This window comes from Hyperoodon ampullatus (genome assembly GCF_949752795.1).
Source record: "Hyperoodon ampullatus genome assembly, chromosome: 1".
NCBI lineage: Eukaryota > Metazoa > Chordata > Mammalia > Artiodactyla > Ziphiidae > Hyperoodon > Hyperoodon ampullatus.
This window is the reverse complement of record NC_136914.1, coordinates 90,837,678-90,862,033: the sequence shown is the minus strand read 5'-3', so window position 1 is coordinate 90,862,033 and position 24,356 is coordinate 90,837,678. Positions and strand designations below refer to the sequence as shown.

Genomic DNA, 24,356 nt, shown 5'->3' with positions numbered 1-24,356 from the left:
AAGTGGTTATTGCTAGTGTTAATTAAAGAAAAAGGGATACTATTTTGTATATGTTGGAGTTTCAACTATGTAAAATGTATGTGGGTTGAAAATGATTGAACAGATTGTATTTATCTCTACAAATTAGAATAAGTGGCCTATACCATTTTTTCTGTTTTCCAAATGTTCTACAGAGTGCATGTTATTTCACAGTCAAAACAAAACAGGGAATTCCCTCGGGGTCCAGTGGTTAGGACTCCAGCTTTCGCTGCTTAGGGCCTGGGTTTGATCCCGGATCGGGAGCTAAGATCCACAAGTTGCGCGGTGTGGCCAAAACCAAAACAAAACAAACAAAAAAACAATAAAAATTGTGTTTAAAACAGTAGGATTAGGGTTAACACTTGTTAGTTTACATCATTATATTAATATTTACATAATTCTACATGTCAGATTATATATTTAGCTATTAATTAAATGAATGTATATCATTTTTCTTCTAGGGAACTAATAGAGGAATTACATCCCATAATTAAAGAAGCACTTGAACGAAGGCCAGAGGTAAGATGCTTAGTTTTCTAGCATTAAATATTTATTTGGCAAACGCTTAAAATTGGCTTCTCTATTCTATACAATATAACAAAAGTTAGAAGTTCAGAAGTAAATAAGTAACTAAGTCTAGTGCAGTTTTCAACATTTAAAAAATGTGTAGAACTCTTTTTCCCCCCCACAAGAGGTCTTACTCAGAAACCCATTCTGTAATACAGATATTTAATTGCTCTACCTGAAGTTAGGATGGTCAGAGTCTGGATTAGAGCCCGCTAACCTTCTCTATAAACGACCAGATAGTATTTCCATCTTTGCAGGCCATCCTGTCTCTGTTGCAGCTGCTCAGTTTTGCTGCCTAGACAACTAAACAAGTGGGTGTTGCTCTATAGTCCAATAAAACTCTGTTTATAGTTACTGGCAGCAGTGAGTCAGATCTGGCCTGAGGGCTGTGTTTTGCCAAGCCCAGGTCTAGATCCCCAAATCTACACATCAGGTTCAGAGCAACTTTCAGAAGCCACATGTCTTTTGGGACAGATGATATGTAATCCATAATTATAAGAATTATTCTGCACTCAAATAAAGTCATAGATAAAGGGTTACATGAGCTACAGAGAAGAAAGCCTCTGATCTTGCCTGTGGTGTAAGAGAATGCTTTATAGGTGAAGCATGACATTTGAGGTGAATTTTTGAAGCATATTCCCCAGTGGACAAGCAAGGGAAAGACATTCTAGGTAGAGGAACAGCATTTGCAAACTTTATTTAAAAATTTTGGACACTGCAAATTTTTCTTTGTAATTATGTTACGGGGAAAGTGACTGAATGTTAGGCTGGAAGGCAAAAAAGGAACTATCTTATGAAAGGCTCCTGGTTTCAGCTTTATCCAGAAGACCAGTGGCAGTGCCCCATATGGCAGTGGAATCTGAGAATTAGCCGGGAGAACTTGCTAAAAAGTATAGATTCCTGAGCCTATTCAATGAGAATCCCTGGAACAGAACTCAGAAATCTATTTTTTTAAGCACCTTAGATGAGTCTGATGTAGAACATTGAATGAGAGTCACTGCTATTAATGTTGGAGATCCTCTGAGGAATTTTAGCAGGAGAGGGAGATGGTGACAATAGCTACTTTTTATAGGGACCTTAAAACAGCATCTGTAATTCTTTACTCCTCGTTTGTAATTCAGCCCCGTGGAGTAGTGATAGTATCTCCATTTTGTAATTGATTAATTCTTCTTTCAGAATGATCGTGTGGGTTACAGTGCAAAATGATTTATTAGAGCGAAGTGGAATTGGAAATAAAATTAAGTAGCAGTATTTGTACTTACAAATTTCAGGGCAAAAAGTTATCTTAGCAGGTGAATAGATGTGCACAGTGATGTGCCTTGAATGTGTGATATATTTTGAGAGCATTAGACTCACAATCTTTCTGTGGACACAAAATGAAAACAGGTGGACTAAAACTTTGCAAAAATCCTCAGAGATGGTTAAAAAACCATTTCATTCAATATGAATTGCAGCAAACTTCATAAGAACTAAAAGAAACAGTAAATTTAATGAACTGGTTATCCACAAATTGGCCTCCTTTTGGAAGGCAGAAAACTGGATTGTGGACATGAAAGTGAATGACTAATTTTTAATTGCTCTGTATTATGAAAATTATAAATGACATAATGAGCTATAGAAGAAAGTGCTGTAGGAGATTAATTATATCTTACCATTATATGAGTTTCTGTTAGAAGCAGAATCAAGTTAAGATGTTACAGCTGTTACCCTAGGCATTAGTACTTTGGCCCTAGTAAGACAAACATATTAATTCGTGCCATGATGATCAAAGAAATTTGTTTGTATTTTTGTGTGTCAGAATTAATTGTTAAGTGAAAAACCATGGCATGAGCAAAATCTGTGGGGTTTCTCAGTCCCCTGTGTGATATTTTCCATTCCCTTCTGTCATATTATTTGGGAGTATCTTAGGGATTCTTTACCATCCAAAGGGAACAGTTTACTAACTGTTTCAGTTCCTCTAAAATTGTCAGGTTAGCAAATCTGACCTAAAAGTAACTGTAAAGTGTAGAATTTTATTTTCTCCCCTCTAAGTGTTATTACTGTGTAAAATGTCATTTGATTTTATTTGGCTCATTAATTTCAAACTTTCCACACATACCTTTTTGATGCAATAGCCACCACAGTGCCCAAAATCTACCTTGCACAAGCAAAATAATGAGCCCCCAAACTCTAAGACAGTCACATTATTCTTTCCAAGTTACACCAGCAAGTTTTCTGTCAACTTCCTTGAAGGATTTTTAATTAACATCTTTGTTATCTTTGGAATAGAACATGAAACGACGCAGGCGTCGAGATATTTTACGAGTACAACTGGTACGAATATTTGAACTGCTGGCAGATGCCGGTGTCATTAGTCACAGGTCAGTATTGGATTTTGATTTTCAAAACTTTTTTAAAACTAGGGACCGTAATATTTTTCTCTAAGGAAATCCAGAAAAGCACCTTTGCAACAACAAAAAATCTGTACCACTATAAAGATTATTTACCAAAGATGCATCTGATACATTAACCCATGGCTAAAAAATGTATTGAAGTTCTACCACTGGTACATACTGCTTCAGGCAAAAATTGGGTGTAATGTTCTTATGATTTTAATATTTGGGGGGATCTAGTAATCTAGGCAAGTGGACAGTAGCCTTTTTTTTTTTTTTCTTTTGGTGTCTGATCTAACTATGTCTTACCTTGTTCTTAGATCTATTTCTTCTGGAGTTGTAAAAATCATATATTTAAAGGTTAAACATTGTAAGGTTTGCAAATTTATTTCAATCAACTATTAATCTATTGTGCTGAGAAAAATTATGAAATCCAAAACCATAATTCTTGTTTCCACCCTTTACAAATAAAAAACAAAAAACCTGAGCTTATTGTTGACACTAAGACCATCCCCTCGAGGAAAATTCCATCAGCTTTATGTTGAGAAATAACTATTCCCTTAGGAAGGTAATGGTGTTGCCTGACCATTGAAGGAGGGAAAAAAAATGAATCTGACCATTGCCAAAAAAGATAACTGAAAAAAGATCCTGAAGAAAAAAGTAGTAATAATCAAACATGTGTTGTATTTATTGTTACGTTACCATTTGTCCTGATCATTTTTTCTCAGTGTGCCTAACACCTTTCATATTTAGCATCGAATGCTTTTGACAAGTGCTTTCAAAATATAGCTTTAATGAAAGAGAATTTAAACCATTGATTTACTATTATAGTAAATGAAAAGCAAATGAAAATAAAGAAAAAAGAAACATCACTTTTTTTTTGTCCTCCACAAAAATAAAACAGTGGAAGTTAGCCAAAGTGAATTTGACACTTGCTGAACTTGATGCAAAAAATTAACCTAATACACATCTGAATCCTTTTTTCCTTGATTGCTTTTAATGTAATGTTAGTAACACAGTTGCATGTTTTGTTTTTGGATTTGTCTTTTTTTTTCCCCCAAGAGAAGTCAATATAAAGTTATCCATTATGGATTATTATGGACTTTTTATTTTCTTGCTTAAGGAAAAAAGATGAATTCTGAATGGCAAGACAGCAGGGATCTTTAATTTGTTCACCCAATCGATCCTATGTGCCTGATTCATAGTAGGTACTCAGAGTTTATTCTGGGCTAGGTTACAGTCTAGTAAATTGGTTTCCCAGCCACTAAGAAGTCATGATCCAGAGTTTAAAAAACATTCATTTAAGGAATAAAGGAAAAAATTTCAGAGTGAATACATTCAACATATTTTTATTGTTGTAAACTGATATTTTTAATATGCTCTAGTACCATTGTTGCTCCTTTCTCTTATTTTCATGGCTGTAGGATATTTATAAAAAACTATTCACAGCTATGAAAAGCATATTTAAAGTCATACCTTTTAGAGGTATTTTTCAAATATAACAAGGAGAAGTTAACCAAATTACTAAAATGCTCTGAAGTAGTTACTGGTCACGTGCTTAATAACTGATGGAATAAGACTGGAATCCAGGACTTGTGACTAACCAAACGATCCCCTTGCAGTCAGTAGGCTTCAGGCCTGGGACCTTGGCCTCAAAGAGAATCTTACTGTAGAGATTCTTGGGGCAACTCCCAAAGTCTAAATAGAAGATTTGAAAACCAGCTCTCTTACTTGAATTCTCTTAAATTTTTGTATCCCCGGTAATACCTATGCCAGAATCTTGCTGAGAATAAGTACCTAATGGATATTTGATTGATTATGTTAAAGGCATAATATGAATATGCGGGGCAACTATGCGAACATATAGAATTAGTCTTTCCTCTCTCTACCTTCTAAACTGATCCTCCCTACCCCATGTGTCTCCTTATTTCTTTATTTTAAAAAGCAATATATTTTGATGGAGAGAAAATAACATTTAGCACTCACAATAGGTAATTGAAGTTGGATATGGAATTGAATAATGTAAATTACATTTGCAGTTCCTTGGTTATGAAACACCACGTATTTTTATATTTCAGTAAGCCAAAATCTTGTTCATTCAAATTTTTTATAAGTTGCACAGTGCTACGACTATGCAAATTTTAATATATATTATTCTGATTTTGATTATTAGGAATTTATTTTGACTTAAATTATAATTTAAAATCACATTTTCTTTACCATGTATTTTCTTTAATATTTTCAGTGCAAGCGGTGGCCTTGATAGTGAAACACATTTCCTCAACAACACTTTATTGGAATATGTAGATTTAACTAGACAACTCCTGGAAGCAGAAAATGAAAAAGACTCTGACACACTGAAGGATATACGATGCCATTTTAGTGCCTTAGTGGCGAATATCATTCAGAATGTTCCAGGTATGATTTTTTAGCTCCTCAAACCATTAATGAATATTAAGAGACCATTGTATTTTTTTCTCCCCCTGAGGTTTTGTAATTATGTTGACAAGTAACTTGTGAACATATGAAAAATATGTCAGGGTAACACGGATAGCAAGAATTTGTTTTACCTTTGAATTAGTATCAGTGACTAGAAATCAAAAAGCAACCCAACATAGGTTTTCAACGACAGTCAAGACACTGACAAAAATTTGAAGAAATCAGTAAAATAAACTCTTCGGACAAACTTGTTCCAGACACAATGAGTGAAGAGCATAATGCTCCAAGTGGTATTTGAGAATAGAATTAACAAGATACATTTGACTAATGGGAGAAGGGTATAGGCACAGAAGTAGAGTATAATAAGGATACAGTGTGACTCATGATTCCTTTAACAGATGTGTGCCTATTATTGAACACATACTACGTGCCAGGCACTGGTTGAGGCAGCAGGAAGATTACTATATGCAATTGCATTTTAAAAAGTCATAAATACTTTACAAGTGTAAAAATGTGGTTATAGCTTTTGGTATAAAATGTAAATACAAATGCTTCTTTTTCTTTCTATGAAAGAATTAAAGTTACTTTGTAACCTTAAAAAGTATATGCAAATAGTTGACTTTTAAAGTAAGACAGTGGTTGTATTTTATAGGAGGGTCCTGTAAGCACTTCTTTCGATACATTAATTTCAAGTGCAGAAAACCTATTTTGAACTTTAGGGGCAAATGATGCTATATAGAGGAAAAGAGCATTTTTTTCCTCTAAATTTTCTGATCTGAAGCTCACTGATGTAAAGATGTAATTTAGTCCATTACTCAACACTTCTCTGCAACTTCCACATTGGTTCATTACGGTACTATTGAGTTTCTTCAACAAGAACTGATGCAGAGAACTTGTAGAATAGATTTTTAAAGTGGAAAGAATCCTTGGAGATCATCTAAACCAGCAGCAAAGGGCAGCAGAATGGGTTTGGACTCCAGGCCTCACACTTTACTACAAGTAGATCAGCTCCCCTGTTGTCACTTATGTATATCAAGATTCCATGTAATGATCCTTTTACAGCTGAAAAGAGCTTATATGGTCCAAAGCCCTCTCTTACCAATGAACCAAGATCCAGAGGTATGTTATGTTAATGTTTTGGCAAGGTTACCATGTAACCAGCAACAGCCCAGGGAGAAGCAGGGTCCCGACTCTCAGCTCTGTGCCAGCCTTCAGGCAGCATTGTGACTGCCGTGAAATTCTGCTTGCCAAGATGCCGTATTTCATATAACGCTGCATCTCACATAACACTGCACTACATGATGACATACACTGCAACTTTGTTTCTGTTATTTGCATATATATAAATAATTTCTGTTACTCTGGAGGTTTGCAGTAGGTTAAAATCAAAGCTTTTGCTTTCTTTTTTTATAATATATATTCAGTAACGAAGTTGACATGCGTATTAAGGAAAAAAAGAAATGGAAATAATTTTTTCTACCTATTTTTTATTTACAGTACACCAGAGAAGAAGTATTTTTCCTCAACAGAGCCTTCGTCACAGTCTCTTTATGCTGTTCAGTCACTGGGCAGGTCCTTTTAGCATCATGTTTACACCCTTGGACAGATACAGTGATAGAAATATGCAAATTAACAGACATCAGTACTGTGCACTAAAGGTATTTACCTAGAAATCTGATTTCTTTTTTCTTATGCTAAGAGTGGAGTTAAATTTTTTTGTCTCTCAGTGCCTGGTGTTATAAAAAGGATAGGGATTTCTTCAGAGTACCTGAGAGTATTAGAATATACATTTGTCTGCTGTATTCAAACATTTATACTGTAAGTTTATTTAAGTGTACAAAAATGCAAAAAGGTTCCAGAATCTACCAAAATTGGAAGCCATTCTCTTAAAGAACTGAGGATTGCCTCAAAGAAATAACTGTTTTTTTCCTACTTAAGTATTTACTCTTGGTCTTTTTTTTTTTCTCTTCTCCTCCAATACTGTTCAAACTCCATGTCTTATCTGGTAACATGATATTTTCATACTACTCATAGTAAATTTCTTCATTTCAAAAGTAACTATTTTGATTTTCTTTATAAAGAAAAAAATTAACAATATTGTGGCTACATAAACATGAGTAAAATATCCTGCCTCTTCTCATTAAGCAACCAACATTTAACCTCTTAAATGTTTTAAATGTAATTCTAATATTATTGTTTGAAGGCTATGTCTGCTGTACTATGTTGTGGCCCTGTTGCAGATAATGTAGGACTTTCATCAGATGGATATTTGTACAAATGGTTGGATAACATTTTGGACTCTCTGGACAAAAAGGTACTTATGACATTTCCCTTAAAATTCTATAATAAATTGTCATTGCATTATTTAGAGTTATTGTATGGCCCACTGAACATATCTTTTTAACATAAGATAGGTTAGAATTACAGGCAAAAAATATATTATGTAAAATTAAATAGGATACCATAAACTATGAGATTTGTAATTCTTATTTAGTACTCATTTGAATAATTTTAATTTTCCCTTTTATATTACAGGATTAATACAGTAGTGTGTGTATATATATCACAATAGGGTTCTGAGTCAATAAAAGAATATTAATTGTGGAATACATTAAGCTCCATGGAAAAATACGTTGTTTGCTACGTTTACTTGAATTTTTTTTGACCACTCTCCAATTAATCATTCTTTCTCGACTTCCTTACTCTCATTCTGTACACACACAGACTTCACAATTTAAAATAGGACTTAACATTTTTTCCCCTCAGAATAATTTTTCTACTGGGTTATCAAAAATAAGAATAAAGCTTGATAAAAATAACTGGAGAGGTTAATAAATCACTTTCCTGAAAGCACTTAATCACTGTTCATATTCATCAACCACCTCCAGGGCTCTGCTGGAGAAGAGAATTGTACTTCTAAGAGTCTTATATAAAAAGCAGGAGACCAAGCATAATTTTTCCACGTTGGTTTTTCTGCTGGCTGAATAAAATGAGAAAGAGTTGAACAAAAGGAGGCTTGAGTTTCCTGATTCAATACAGTGAATATATGCACTATATTATTTTAATTAAAATGTAGAGGAGTAGACAAATAATATATCCCTTTTTCTGTTCTGGGCAATTTTGTGGCCTTTACTTAGGTTCATCAGTTGGGCTGTGAAGCAGTTACATTACTGCTGGAGCTGAACCCGGATCAGAGCAACCTGATGTACTGGGCGGTGGATCGCTGTTACACTGGTTCCAAGAGAGTGGCAGCTGGCTGCTTTAAAGCCATAGCTAATGTATTCCAGAACAGGTACTCTAGATACTACTGTCTTTCATATTTTATTTAGCTTTTCTTAAAAAAGAAAACATGTCCTTTTGAACTCAGAAATAATAATGAACCAGTATTTTCTTTCCTTAAGTGCTAACAAAATTTAACCAAATACAGATAATGATCCCCATGCATCTGTTGTACCTATTGCCTTAAAAACAAAAACAAAAACACGCAGTCATCTCATAGGCTTAGCAGCTGCATGCCTGTAGCCTTCCCTTTATATCATGTTTATTAACTGGTGTGAAAGCCTCTAAATATTATTTTACCTAACATGTACACTTTGTCCCTAGGGATTATCAGTGTGACACGGTGATGCTCCTCAATCTGATACTGTTTAAAGCCGCTGATTCTTCTCGAAGTATCTATGAAGTTGCTATGCAACTTTTACAGGTTTGTAAACAAATGTTAATTAAAATATATTTTTGCTCGGGATTTAATGAAGTATAATAATGTATTCTTGCCTTGAAAGTATGCTAACATTCAGCTTTATTTTTAATAGTGGGGTATGGTGTTAATTCCTGATTATCATTAGAAATAGAAGAGTAAAATAATATGGGTCATTTAAGTCTATAAATCATGCAAACTACTCAGAAGTGTCCTGTAGGGGATTATGTATGATACCCCTCCCCTTCCCGCAGCCCCCCTTCCGCTCACCTGTGTGTGCCTCTGTGTGTGTGTATGTGTGTGTGTGTGTGTGTGTGTGTGAGTACTTACAAAAACTGAGTGGTTAAGGCCTATGTGTGCACTTAACTATTTCTGTTCAGCAGATAAGAATAATGCGAGTCAAATTTTTTTTGAAAATCAAGTGAAAAGTAATTAGCTCTTTTATGATAACCTTTTATAATATTTCTTTACTAGACTGAGGAAAATAACCTAGAAAGTTAACTTATCAAGTGTGGATATATGATTATATCCATTGATAATAGGGTGTGGTTCTTCACTCTTAACCAAGGGTTAAGAATGGGATTCAAGGAGATGCACATTTTTCCAAAGGGTTTGAAGTGGTATTGAGGCTGGTAGGGACCATCTTAGGAATTATACCCTAATGTCTTTATTAATTAAGAAGAAAGTTGAGTAGTGTAGCTCTTTGTGTAGTGTAATGTCCAAAGAATTTTTAGCTTACATTCCATATTTAATCTGTTATTAAACAAGATAGGTTTGAAGATTTTTTTTTCAAGTATACATGTTTTTATACAGTCATAGTTTTGAATTGGAAAAGTGGTAAATCTTATTTAAGTAATTGTGTGTTAAGTTGCTGAAGTTATTTTTAAACTATGCTACTGGCATTCAACACAGGGAATGTAAAGGCTTGTAAAGAGTTACAGATCTTTTGCAAACATTTCTTGGAATTAGAAATTAGCACCTGAAAAACTTTACAACATATATAACTATATAACTTTTAAACTGGAATATTTCTTGGGAGAAGATTTTATGTTTTTCATTATAGCTGAAATTTAGAGGACCCATAAAATCTTAAATTAATGGAGTACATTCTTGTAGATCCTGGAACCGAAGATGTTTCGCTATGCTCACAAATTGGAGGTTCAGAGAACAGATGGAGTACTCAGCCAGCTGTCTCCTCTGCCGCATCTGTATTCTGTTTCATATTATCAGTTGTCTGAAGAATTAGCAAGGGCATATCCTGAGCTAACTCTCGCCATATTCTCAGGTATGATCATTGAACTGGTTAATAGTTTTTCTTTAGCAACCATTTTGAAAAAAACTACTTTTAGGAAATTTAAATATATGAAATTTGAGGTTGAATCAAAACAAAACATGTCTTTATATAAGATAATTTTTTTTCTTTAGTATGAACTCTTAACACTGATCTACCATGATATTGAGATTGCTTATTAAAAATCTCTGCAGGGATTCTAACTTTGGCCTCCATTCTCCACCTCAACCCAGCTTTAAAAAAAAAAAAAAGATAGAAGGGGGCTTCACAGGCAATTGAAAAGTATTTCTTTAGTAGACACAGAACTTCCTGAATCTTCTGGTATGCAGTTTATCTTGTGTATTGGTCTGTCTTTAATAATAAAAATGGACAGGGATAGAGATACAAGTTTCTTTCTATAAGTAAAAGCTCTAATCTTAGGGAAAGGTCCTGCACTGCCTTAAGCAAAACTATTGCTAGGAACCCACATTGCTTTCTGGTCCAGTTTCCTTTCCTTGTGGGCCAATAGATATTCTTGCCAGGAGTTTTGAAAACATCAGGGCTATGTGTCAGGCAAGATGTCCTCTATATCTGGGCCTCCCAGGTTTTAGATTTAAGATAATTTGGGGGTTCATCCAGCTTAACCTCTGGCCAGTGAGCACACTATTGCAGATGCCCCCATAGTGCTTTATCCTTTAACTGAAAAGTTTTAATTATAATATTTACGAAAGACACTCAGCTAGTTTTTCTGCTCTTCATCTGCAACAAGATCTTGTTCTAATCCAAGTACTAGAAATGCACCAAAACTGGCATGCAGGGAATAACAGGGTTCTTAAGTGGATCCTTTCCTTCATTTGGGCTCAAGGCATAGAAGCCTTAGCCTTCTTTGCACATCTTTCCACAGTACCTATTTTAGTGGTGGAGATAGTTTGATTCCCATCCCTAACTGACCTGAGTGGGGAAAAAACAACTTCAGTTCTCCTAACATTCAGTTTTTAAAGCAGCTCACATGTTTGGTTTGCACTGATAAATGGCAGCAATCAAGCCCCTTCCTTTTTCCTGGCTCCCACAGTCCTGACAGCCCTTTCAAGGTGGACATGGATGGTCATCAACGCAAAGTAGTAATCACTGTCAACACTAATTTTGCTGCTGCTGGGCTTCTTCTGGAGGCTCCAGCACAGAAAACAGGAGTCCTCTGGGTCTCAGAGGTCATGAAATTGGTCAGGATGTCAGTGGGTGTTGCCATGGCCCCGGCTGTTATATGCATTTACAACCCCCTGGCCAGGATCTCTTCATTCAGCTACTTTCAGAGCTCCAGGTCTAATATTTCATACTTATGGCAATAACATTGACCTATTAACAGAAGGGCTTCTTGTAAAATGTTAGAATTGAGCATAAATATGTGCAAGGCACTGGACTGAGCAGTTCACTGGTACTATGTTGAATTTGCACAGTAACTCCATGATGCAGCTTCTTTTGTTACCTTCTTACAGAATAATCAGTTGAGGATCAGAGGTTGACAGGTTGGCCCTAGGTCAACCTGTAATGTATGTGGTAGAGCTGGGATTTCAAACCCAGGTGTGTGTGATTCCAGAGCCAAGTTCCAAATCACTGTGCTTCCATATTTATTCCTTCTGATGAGTAAACAGGTGTAAGACCTAGTAGGCAAAACGGGACTTGAGGAGAAAGAAGGTTTGTACTTAAAGTGATTTATGGACATTAAATAGCATATAAAAACTCACAGGCTTTGGAATCAACCTTGTATTTGAATCCTCTGCCACTTGATCATTGACCTTGGGCAAGTTACTTGGACTGTCCACTGCACAGGTTTGTCATGAGCATTAAATGAGATGAATGTAAAAGTAATAAGCACATCATAGGCATCTCCCCTAGATAAAACCAAAATATGTGAGATTTTTCATGGGTCACTTTAAATTAATCCATGTATAAAGATTGTCTTTTATCTTATAATTACATTTATTTATTTATTTGGTAAAAAGCATACATAGTAAAATTTACCATATTAATCATTTTAACTGTACAGTTCAGTAGTGTTAAATATATTTACATTGTTATGAAACAGATCTCCAGAAATTTTTCATCCTGCAGAACTGAAACTTTATACCTACTAAACAGTAACCACCCTTTTCCTGAACTTCCCCCAGCTCCTGGTAACCACCATTCTGCTTTCTATTTCTATGAATTTGACTATGTTAGATACCTCATATAAGTAGAATCACACAGCATTTGTGGCTTTATGACTAGCTTATTTTACTTAGCATAATGTCCTCAGCATTCATCCACATTGTAGCACATAACAGGATTTCTTTCCTTTTTAAAGCTGCAGAGTATTCTATTATATGTATATACCACATTTTGTTTATCCATTTATTTATCAATGGACATTTGGAGTGCTTCCACTTCTTGGCCATTGTAAATAGCGCTGCTATGAACGTGGTTGTGGAAATATCTCTTCAAGACCTTGTTTTCAGTTCTTTTGGATACATACTCAGAAATGGAATTACTAGCTCATATAATAGTTCTGTTTTTAATTTTTTGAGGAGCTCTTATACTGTTTTCATAGCAGTTGCACCATTTTACAATCTCACGAATAGTGTGCAGACATTTATTTTTCTTAACCGCCAGAGATACTTTATATAAAAGCTAAGTGTGTGATATATGTTAGCTGCTATCTTTTCTTTATGATGTCATCAATGTCAAATTCATTAAAAGGAGAAACAGTGCTCATATTTCTTCTTTTTTTTTTTTGCGGTACGCGGGCCTCTCACTGTTGTTTCCTCTCCCGTTGCGGAGCACAGGCTCCGGACGCGCAGGCTCAGTGGCCATGGCTCATGTGCCCAGCCGCTCTGTGGCATGTGGGATCTTCCTGGACTGGGGCACGAACCCGTGTCCCCTGCATTGGCAGGCGGACTCTCAACCACTGTGCCACCAGGGAAGCCCCAATGTGCTCATAATTCTTAAATGTAATGAATAAAATCTGGCTTGCTGTTTTTTAAGAATTAAAAAGTTAAATTTAAAAATTAAATTTAAATTCATTACAAGTCAAAGGAAACCACAATTACATCAGTCGTTCCCTCTTTGACTTATTCTTAATTACAGAGATAAGCCAGAGAATTCAGACAGCTCACCCTGCTGGGAGGCAAGTAATGCTGCACTACCTGTTACCGTGGATGAACAACATCGAGTTGGTGGATTTAAAACCGTTGCCTACCGCAAGGCGACACGATGAAGATGAAGATGATTCCTTAAAAGACCGAGAACTCATGGTGACTAGCCGGCGCTGGTTACGAGGAGAAGGCTGGGGATCCCCACAAGCCACTGCCATGGTTTTGAATAATCTGATGTACATGACAGCAAAGGTAACATGGTTTTTGTATTTGCAGTTGCTGGACAGAATTACGGAGTTAGGAGTAAACACGTTAGAAATAGACAAAGAGATTAGATAATCCTGTGTTAACCAAACAAGTATGTGTTACCAGTAAATTCCTTTCTTTAAAAAACTTCTCATTAGATATAAAATATCTTTTTTTTGGTGGAGGGGAGCTAAAATCATATGTGCTTAATGATACTTGTGTTTAGATTTGTTGAAAGAAATGATTGTTCCTCTAAAGTGTGGAAAAGATTAAAGCTGTCTGTAAAAGCGTTATTTTCTAATATTTCATGACATGGCAAGTTTGATAGTGAAAAGACAGCCGTTACTAAAGTGTGTGCTGTGTTTCCTGCCTCTAGTATGGTGATGAGCTGGCCTGGTCGGAGGTGGAGAATGTGTGGACCACACTCGCAGATGGCTGGCCAAAAAACCTGAAAATAATTTTGCACTTTTTGATCAGCATTTGTGGAGTGAATAGTGAACCAAGCCTCTTGCCTTACGTATGTGTTCAAGTTCATTTTTTTTTTTTTTTTAATATATATATTTACCCAGTGTCTTGTGATGTCAGAGTCTGGGCAGCAGTAGACCACCAGAGGCAAAGCAGGGGCCAAGATGAGGAAAATCAGGAAATAGCACATGGATTTATCCATTGATTCATTTAACAGATATCATCTGGCTTTACTACAGGCTAGGTGTTCTTCTAGGTTCTGATGGATGCTACAGATTTTATTCTTTGAACCTACACCTAATTTATTTAATGAATAAATCAGTAAGTTAATAAAGTACAGTCATGGTAAGGGCTACAAAGGAAAATTGCAGAGTCCTGAGAGTGGATAACTTTGGAATCACCAATGTCTGGGAGGATTAGAGATGATACTGGAGAGAAAGTGATATGGAAGTGGAGAGATGTTAGTAGTTTTTCCTATCACGAGCTGGCGTTGGGATATTGGAGCAGGATGGGAAGTGAGAGCTCAGTGCCTATGGAATCGTGCTGTAAGGCTTCTAGAAGCAAGGAAAAGCATGATAAGAGACATACAGTGAAGAATATGTCTGCCTTCTAGAGGGGAAAGCAATACTTAAATCTGCTCAAGTTAAGAGAATAGCACGAAACTATCAAACATGAAGGTTAAACACATGCACGCAAACACGTGTGTATATGTAGATATAGCTATCAGTGACATGGTAGCATCTCCTTAAAGTATGTCCACAGAAGACTAGCTCTGCAGAATGTTGCTCTGAAAGTTCTTATGGATCCTACTTTAAACGAACCAGTTAACTTGATTACTGAAAGCACTGTTCTGAAGGCATGTCACAAGATTGACCTTCGATGAGAAGCACTTAGAGAAAGGTGGGTGTTTGGTAGCAAACAACACCATCACACATTACCTCTTGACCGCACGTCCTAATACTCTCCCTCAGGCCCCCTGCCCTTGAGCCACGCTGACTCCGCTTGGCTGTCCTGCTTTCACACCAGGCATCCCACCTGGGGGCCTTGGTACTTGCTTTCCTCTCTCCCCAAGACAGCCACATTGCTCACTGCTGCACCTCCTTCAGACGTTTCCTCAAATGTCAGTTCTCACTGATACTTTTGCTGGTCATCTTGTCTAAAACTGCAAATGCCCTGCCCCCCACACGTACGCTCTTCTTTTCCTTTCCCTGTTTCACTGATTTTCCTAGCACTTATCATCAAACTTGTTATATATTTTACCTCTTTGGCTCATAACTTTTGCCTCAATCAGTCCAGTGGATTGTCAGCTCCTTAAGAGCAGGAATTTTGGTCTGCTTAGTTCATTGCCTTCTTGTCAGAGCCTGGACTACTGCCTGACACATAGAATCTTCCCCTTAATCAGACGAATGAATGAGTGAGTTGGTGCTGGCACTAGAAACAGGCATGAAACAAGCTGTAATTCTAAGAAGCCAAGATGAAGTTCAGGGCATAGCCATTTGCCAGAAATTTTAAAAGAGCTATTTTTAATGACAACAATACTAATTTCTTAGTTGTCATTTCTTAAGCACTACTTAGAGGCCAGGCATAGTATAAGCACTTCATCTCCATTACTTAATTTCTGGAAGAAATCTGTGACCTTGCTAAGATTACTGCAGTTTTACAGATGAATAAAATAAGGTGGAAAGAAGAGTAATTTCCTCAAAGTCGCACAGCCATTTAGCTCTGTCTTCATGGAGCTGGAATTCCAACCCAGAGCTGTTGGTGAAAAGTCAGTGAAAGCTTCTTGGACAGGCAGTGAAGCTGGAGCGGGGATGGGGCTTGAAGACCTGACAGGATTAGAGTCAGGCGCATCAACTCAGAGGTCCTGGGTCAGAGCAAAGGCACCGAGGAAGAAATGTACTTGACGTTTCCTGGGTCAGAGGAGACTGGACTTGGGAACAGAGAATTAGCAAATAGTTAGAACAGCTCGGAGAGCTCAAGAGCTGTGTGGAGGACAGTCAGTTATCATTAGGGAACCGTTATCAGATTTTTGGTATGATGTGATAAAGCATGTTGTAAGATTTGTCCGGGGGTCATCTAATAAGACAGAGCTTCTCACACGTCTGTATGCACGTGAGTCGTCTAGGGATCTTGTTCTGGTTCTGAGTCTGGAGGTGAGGGTGAGGCCTGAGATTCTGTATTTCTAGCAAGCTCAGATGACGATGCGTGTTCTACGAGGACCACATTTTGAGTAGTAAGGATTAAAGTAGGGAGGAAAAAGAGAGATCGCTTACTAACCAATCAGCCCATTTCAATAATACATATTACTAAAACATACCTATAAAGCATACTACTGAAAAGTTTTTTTCACTTATTTAACTCGTACTGTGTACTAGGGCTTTTTAAAGTGCTTTATAAATTTTAATTTACTTAATCCTAACAACCCTATGAAGTAGGCGACGTTGTCCCTAATTGCAGAAGAGAGAACTGAGGGGAACTTTCCAGATCGCCTAGCTAGTAAGAGTTACATCTACACTTCAATCCAGACTGTGTCGTTGGAGTTCTAGTTTAGTTCTAGATTCTCGCTCTTAATCACCGCTCTATACTGCTGGTTGAATATAGAGAACGGGGAAGGCAGAATAAATGATGAATCCTGGGTTCGAAGGCTGGCTGAATAAAAATATGAGGAAAATCTTAGGATGATATTAATTGAAAGTTTCCATTGAAAGAGAAACTGATTTATAGAAAGGCAAGTTATCTTTTGCTTTTCTAAAAAAACACCAAAATGGTATAAAGGAAGTAGATAACTTTATGGACACCATTAAACAATACATTTAGGTCATCCTAATTAGATATAATGTTGAGGGTTAGAGGGAAGATAGAACAGTACTTATAAAGCTGATTAATGTCTGATTGCTGATCAGTGTCTATTCAAATTAAGATTGTGCTTATTCATCTACCACTTAAAGTTGAACTTACTCTGATAAAATTTGTCTCAAGGCAAGTTTGTGAGATAAAAATTGTGCTTTTTCTTTTCCAAACAATTTCTTTTGTGACAGGTCAAGAAAGTTATTGTATATTTAGGTAGAGACAAAACAATGCAGTTGCTAGAAGAACTGGTGAGTGAACTACAGCTGACCGACCCTGTCAGTTCAGGCGTCACTCACATGGATAATCCCCCATATTACCGCATCACTTCCAGCTATAAAATCCCTTCTGTCACCTCAGGTGAGAAGTCATTTAAAACTGACTACTTTGTATAAAAAGAGAAGCTTTCCGTAATTGTTCATTTTAGCAAGCGTTTGCTTTAAACATCATCATAAAGAAAACAAGCAAACATGAGTCATATATCTAATTAACCGGACAAAACTTGGTAAATCCTCATATGAGTAAAGAAGTTTGACAATGTAAGGATTCATAATGTGATAAAGGGAAGGATACTTACATACTTATTTAGAACTGGAGTATACATTTATATATCTCTATACAACAAGTGCTTTTTTAAAATGACTGTAATTAGTATGTAGATATAGAAAATGTTCACTTATTGAAAATTACTGTGTAATTTCATATTATAATTATTTGGGCATATATTATACATAGTATCCAATCACATGAGTGTATATACTTTTATGTATACCCATATACTTACAGTTATTGTAATATTTCAAGTTGAAGAAACTACATCGCTGAGGGAATAACTTTCATTGAAAATCAGTATAATATCTGGGCTGTTGTAGGTTAAATTTCTATGAACTTCTTTGCCATTCAGTTTATATTAAATGTTTTTGTGATGTTAATAACATTGTATAAATAGAAATTTCTCATGCTATATCTTTATAATTTATTTCTGTCATCTATTTTCATCTTTTTGTTATACTTTCCAAGAGGTTTCTAATAATGCTTCTATTGAATTTTTCATATCTGCTAGAATGTTTTTAATTCCAAAGAGAGGTTTTTTCAATTAGAATTTTTTTAGGAACATCCTATTCATGTTTCATGGTTGGACTATCTTCTGTATATTTGATAAAATTTTCTACCAGCGAAAGTTCCTATTTTCTTTATATTGCTGTGTTTTTTGTTTTAGTTTGTCTTAGTAAAAGCTTTCCTCAAAAGCCTACCAATTCTGGATCTGTCTTTTCATAAATAGTTCACTTAACAGGCATATTAAAAAGTTGATTGGATGTTCTGTAGGTATATATGGAACTTATTTTGTCCTTTGTTGTATGATGATTTCGTCGATACAAGTATACATAGGTCTTTTCTCTTGCAGTAATCAGATTCCCCAGAGAAAACTCTTCTAGTCCTCTGCCTAGAGTAGAAGGTGTAGGTGTGTGTGTGTGTGTGTGTGTGTGTGTGTGTGTGTGTGTGTACCAATACATATAATCCATACATACATACATACACTTGCAAAGAGTCTTCAAGCCTTCTGGTAGCCCAATGGTGTAAGAAGGTTGCAGGGGGATCCAATGGCAAATTTATGTATGTATGTATGTATGTTTTCACTTAGTCTTCGTATCCTCAGTAAAGTACTTCCTCCTTCACCTATATATGGTCTGCCCTAGTCCAGAAATCCTCTGATTTACTCTCATCAGAAGAGACTTCTGGAAGTGAGGAGAGAGAGCTACCCAGTTACAGGAGGCAGAGGGGTAGATCTTGGGAAACAGCTACTTAGGAAAGAGATTTTCAACCATTCTTGGCTTTTTTTTTTTTTTTTTTTTTTTGCGGTACACGGGCCTCTCACTGTTGTGGCCTCTCCCGCTGCGGAGCACAGGCTCCGGACGCACAGGCTCAGTGGCCATGGCTCACAGGCCCAGTCGCTCCGTGGCATGTGGGATCTTCCCGGACCGGGGCACGAACCTGTGTCCCCTGCATCAGCAGGCGGACTCTCAACCACTGCGCCACCAGGGAAGCCCCATTCTTGCCATTTTTAGCACCTCCTTCAACCCCCTACTTCCAGAGGTACTTGAAGCCACTAATTCCTGACCTTTTGGAGTTTCAGCAGTATAGATACAGAAGCTTCTTCTTTCCTCCACTAACAGCTCTGGATTCAGCCTTCTTAACACTTGATTACTTCCTGTCCGTTTGTTTTCCAGTATCCATAATTTTGTTGATGTTGTCTCCTTACCCTCTTGGTCGTTAAGAGTACATTCCTTTTTAAAAATCACCTTCTTCTCATTTTAGTGGAGTTTTCACATCTATAATTTGAAATCTTTTGTTCTTATTGAGCTATCCTAGGCTTTAAATTCATAGATACTGTTTTGTTTATGATTACAGGAACTACTTCTAGTAGCAATACAATGGTAGCTCCCATGGATGGCAATCCCGATAATAAGCCCATAAAAGAGAATATTGAAGAGAGGTAAGTACTTCTCTGTTCTTCATTAGCCTGTCAGTTTGACGTATACAGATTATCATCAGCATAGATGATAATTTCTGCATTGGAATGTATATTTCATTGTGTTAAAATTCTAGCGAGGAAATATATTTCCATATTGGAAATTTTCCACATTGACTATTTTAACATTAAAGACTCTGGCATGCTAGACTTTTTAATATGCACTAATGGATGAATAGGTAGAGTATGGTCAGTCACTTTTTGTGTTGCTACATTTTTAAACTTTTCTAAATGCATATTTACTCTGCCTGTTTTATATGGAATAGTTTTCATCAGCACATTATTATCACAACAATTTAAGAAAAATCTTCAGGTAGAAATAATTGACTTCAAAGCTTAAGCTTTTGAATTGTAATGTGGAAATTAATATATATCATAGTAAACTTTAGTATTTTGTGTACTGTGTTCTTTTTTAAGCATAGAAAGTGAAACATAAAGTACAAATACCACTTTACCATGAACTGTGACTAACTCAATGATCATTCCCATAGCTATGTGCACCTAGACATCTACAGTGGACTAAACAGTCATTTAAATCGTCAACATCACAGACTAGAATCTCGATACAGTAGCAGCTCTGGAGGATCTTATGAAGAAGAAAAAAGTAATACATTCCAAATGTTTTTTTTTAATAACTGCGATGGCAAGGTGTATTATCATTATATTAATGTTAATAAATACATTCTTCCCGGAAATGGTTTTTAAGAAGGGTATTTAACTGCCACTAGTGGTGTTCCAACATAATCTGAAATGTCTTGATTTTAAGAAGCAACGTAAGTGGGGGAAATATGTTTCAAAAGCACAGGTTCCCTGTAGATAAATCAGAAGGAACATAAGAATTGGTTCTCAAGAAGCATCATAGAACAGACATTGACCAACAGGCTGCTTTTTTGAACAGATTTGAACTTTCGTGGGATTCACGTTTTACTTAAACGTTCTCCCTTGCAATTGCAAAATAAATAATGTGTCCGAGTCTCATTATAACACTAAGGTAGGGTAGAATAGAAGCACAAGCCTTCAGACTTGAAGGGACCCTGAAGATGATCTGGTCCAATCTCCTCATTTTGCACACGATGGAACTGAGGTCCAGAGAGGTTAAGTGACTTACCCATGTCACACAGAACTCACATTTCCTGATGGCCTTTCTTACTGCACCCTGCAGCCCCACTGTGGTAGAGCAGATTTCCTTTGAAGATGGGTTTGTATTTGCCCTATCTCAGGAAATTTAGAACTGAGTAACTTACCAGAAGGCCCTTGTTACAAGGCAGCTTTACCTATAATATGGTCTCATAGCTTGGACATCAATTGTGGAATCATGATGAAGTGCTCATGTAGTTTTGCTTTGATTTAAAGGATGGAACCTGAATTGATATCTCTTTTCTCTCTCTGATTTGCTTAATCTGATAATATTTGTACCCATGTCTACCTAGCAAACATATGTCCAAATAGTGGGAAATTCTTTTTATCACTTTCCAGTGCTATAAATAGTTGGTGTTTTACTAGAGTTTGCTTATATTGGCGGAAAGTAGATGGTGTAGACAATGAGATCATTTTATTTTGATAGGTGATTCAATGCCACTTTATTCTAATTGGCGACTGAAAGTGATGGAGCATAATCAAGGAGAGCCACTACCCTTCCCACCAGCTGGAGGCTGCTGGTCACCACTGGTGGATTACTTGCCTGAAACGTCATCACCTGGATTACCTCTTCACAGGTGGACCACAGTGTCATTCCTATTTCATATGAGCCAAACCACTGCTTAACACTTCCGGCTTTCTACGCTGTCTGACAACACAGAACATAAGCAACCTTCCTTCTTTTGATACTGCAACAAATTCGATCCATGTGTTTAGATTTTAAGAAATCTAAAAACTCACACTTCTCACTGTTTACAATTAGTATTACTAAACCTAATTCTGCTGCTGCTGCTTTTCTGGGTGTCTGGCATAGTTACTTGACCTTTCTGGGACCCAGTTACTACATCTGAAAAATATTTTACAGTAGTAGGCACTATTATTTTGAATTGAGTTAAGCTGATTTCTATTTAGCAAAAATCACAATAGAACAGTTACTGCATTCTTTCGAAATGTATTATTGTACCAAACATGTACTGAACACCTACTATGTGGCAAGCAGTGTGCTGGGCCTTAGGGTTGAAGATGAAGAAAATATGGCCCTTGACTTCAAGGAGCCCTTAGCCAGATAGGTTTTTTCTAAAACTATCACATAATGGTTTCTTCAGCTGTATTTCTTTTCTTCTTTTTTTCTTGAGAAATTGTATTTTTTCCATAAAAGACAATATTAAAATCTTCAAGTAATTTGCCTAAGATTTTCTCTAGGTTTACTCTAGTGACACATGAATAATGCTCTTGTTTGTCATAGGTGTAACATAGCCGTCATCCTTTTGACGGATCTCATTATCGATCATAGTGTGAAGGTGGAATGGGGAAGCTACCTCCATCTTCTTCTTCATGCAATCTTTATAGGTAATACATATTTGGCGCTAATTCCTTCATTTTATATTTTTGTGATAATTGAAAGTCAGTATAGTATGTTTGTTTGCTTTTTACAGGTTGCATTTTATTTATTTTTTAGTTGAGGTAGAGTTGATTTATAATATTAGTTTCAGGTGTACAAATAATGATTCAAAATTTTATAGATTCTACTCCATTTGTAGTTATTATAAAATATCAGCTACATTCCTTGTGCTGTGCAATATACCTTTGTACCTTATTTATTTTATACACAGTAGTTTGTATCTCTTAATTCTCCACCCCTACCTTGCCCCCCCACCCCGCTTCCCTCTCCTCACTGGTAACCAACTAGTTTCTTCTTTATATTAGTTAGTTGGCTTCTGTTTTGCTGTATTCACTAGTTTTTTTTTATATTTCACTTATAAGTGATAACATATAGTGTTTGTCTTTTTCTGTCTGACATTTCACTGAGCATAATACTCTCCAGGTCTATCCACGTTGCTGCAAATGGCATTATTTCATTCTTTTTTATGGCTGAGTAGTAGTCCATTGGGTACATAGACCACATTGTCTTTATCCATTCATCTGTTGATAGACACTTAGGTTGCTTCCATGTCTTGGCTGTGGTAAATAATGCTGCTGTGAACATTGGGGTGCATGTATCTTTTCTAGTGTTTTTGTTTTCTCTGGGTATATGCTCAGGAGTGGGGTTGCTGGATCATATGGTTGCTCTATTTTTAGCTTTTTGAGGACCCTCCATATTGTTCTCCACAGTGGGAAAGGAGATATGGTTTCAAGAAAGTTTCTTCATATTTCTCTTTCTATTTTCTGTATGTTATTTCCATGACACTTTTTACCGTGATTCTTGTGGTCTAGATCAGAGTTATTCCTAGCCTCTCCTTGAACCACAAACAAGTCTATTATACCCATTCCTATCATACAGCCTCTCCCACTGCACACAAAAACACACATACCCTCCAGCAGGAAAAACTGTAACTGTAGCAAGAGTAAAATTAATTTACCTCTGGGACTGGGAACTTTCAGAGTAAATGGAAAATTGAGACGGGTACTAAGTGTTTCCCAAAAGAATTAGATTGTGGACAGTCTGATTATTACAGCTAAAACTCCACTGTGCCCTCTGTAACAAACATGTGGGATCCATAACATCAGTAACACTTTTCATGCTTGTAGGATTGCTCTCCTGAAGCAAGTCAAAATAGCCATCTTCTCCTACATTTTCCTGATATGTACACATATTATATAGGCACTGCTTTCTTCTTTCAGTAAGCAAACATCTCCTGACTTTCTATTGTGTTCTAGGCACAAAAAATGCTTGCCTTTAAAAGTTCATTTACATCTAGTGTTATGTAACAGAGTAATAGTTTCTAAGAGATTACTAAATTTTAGACATAAAACACACTGGAAATTTGTCTTGATTCTCCCTAGTCCAGTAGGACAATAGGCTATTGTAAAAGTGTATACACATTCTAGGCCAATAAAGAACTTGATTGATGTACTATGTCGTCTTTCACAAAATATTTTATATAATTTCTGCTTTTCTTTTTAAAATATGAGTTTGATAGCAAGAATACTCATTATTTCTCTTTACTGATGATGATTTTCTACTGTTCCCTTTAGGGTTTGACCACTGCCACCCTGAGGTGTATGAACATTGTAAACGCCTGCTTCTGCACTTGTTAATAGTAATGGGATCCAACAGTAACATCCGAACTGTTGCTTCTGTCCTTCTCAGGAACAAGGAGTTTAATGAGCCCAGGGTGCTTACAGTCAAACAAATTGCACACTTAGATTATACTTTCACAGGTATTTGCTTTAAAAGTACAGTTTGAAACTGGAACCGTACTTCGTTAATTTGGGATCCTGCATTAGATAACATCAACTGAAGCTGAGATACTAGAGAATATTTTTAATGTAGTTTTATTATTTTAAGTACCATTGACATTATTTATTAATTCATAGAAGAAGGAATTAAACTTGGAGTATTTGAATCTCTCTTACCTTTAAGGGTCTTTGTCATAAAAATGTTAAACTCTCCACATGTAAGTAAAGGTACAATGAAAGAGTGGCTTAATTTGTTGAGCACTGGTTATGACAAAGATGGTGAACTTGTATTAGATTCCCCCTACTCTCAAGATCTGAAAAATTGACAAAGGAAGACATTTAAAATTTTTTAAAACTTTTTATTCACGATTGCACTTAAAATGTTGTACATCTTGAAGTCTAGTAAGTTCCAAATTATGTATTTTGAAGTAGTGAGGTCCAAATTAATGACACTTTAATG

General features: G+C 36.2%; 1 protein-coding gene across 1 annotated transcript in view; it reads left to right on the top strand.

Moving 5' to 3' along the window:
• The window catches only part of FRYL (FRY like transcription coactivator), a gene marked incomplete at its 3' end in the record, with an annotated part of 206,784 nt that overhangs the window by 131,177 nt on the left and 51,251 nt on the right, over positions 1-24,356 (top strand). The window contains exons 25-40 of the mRNA XM_079707243.1: positions 480-537; positions 2,854-2,945; positions 5,203-5,375; positions 6,894-7,054; positions 7,600-7,710; positions 8,534-8,688; positions 9,000-9,099; positions 10,210-10,378; positions 13,484-13,743; positions 14,114-14,254; positions 17,241-17,409; positions 19,459-19,543; positions 20,071-20,183; positions 21,144-21,294; positions 21,963-22,066; positions 23,693-23,878. Coding sequence (XP_079563369.1) covers positions 480-537; positions 2,854-2,945; positions 5,203-5,375; positions 6,894-7,054; positions 7,600-7,710; positions 8,534-8,688; positions 9,000-9,099; positions 10,210-10,378; positions 13,484-13,743; positions 14,114-14,254; positions 17,241-17,409; positions 19,459-19,543; positions 20,071-20,183; positions 21,144-21,294; positions 21,963-22,066; positions 23,693-23,878 — 2,228 coding nt within the window. The remainder of the gene's footprint in view (positions 1-479; positions 538-2,853; positions 2,946-5,202; positions 5,376-6,893; positions 7,055-7,599; positions 7,711-8,533; positions 8,689-8,999; positions 9,100-10,209; positions 10,379-13,483; positions 13,744-14,113; positions 14,255-17,240; positions 17,410-19,458; positions 19,544-20,070; positions 20,184-21,143; positions 21,295-21,962; positions 22,067-23,692; positions 23,879-24,356) is intronic.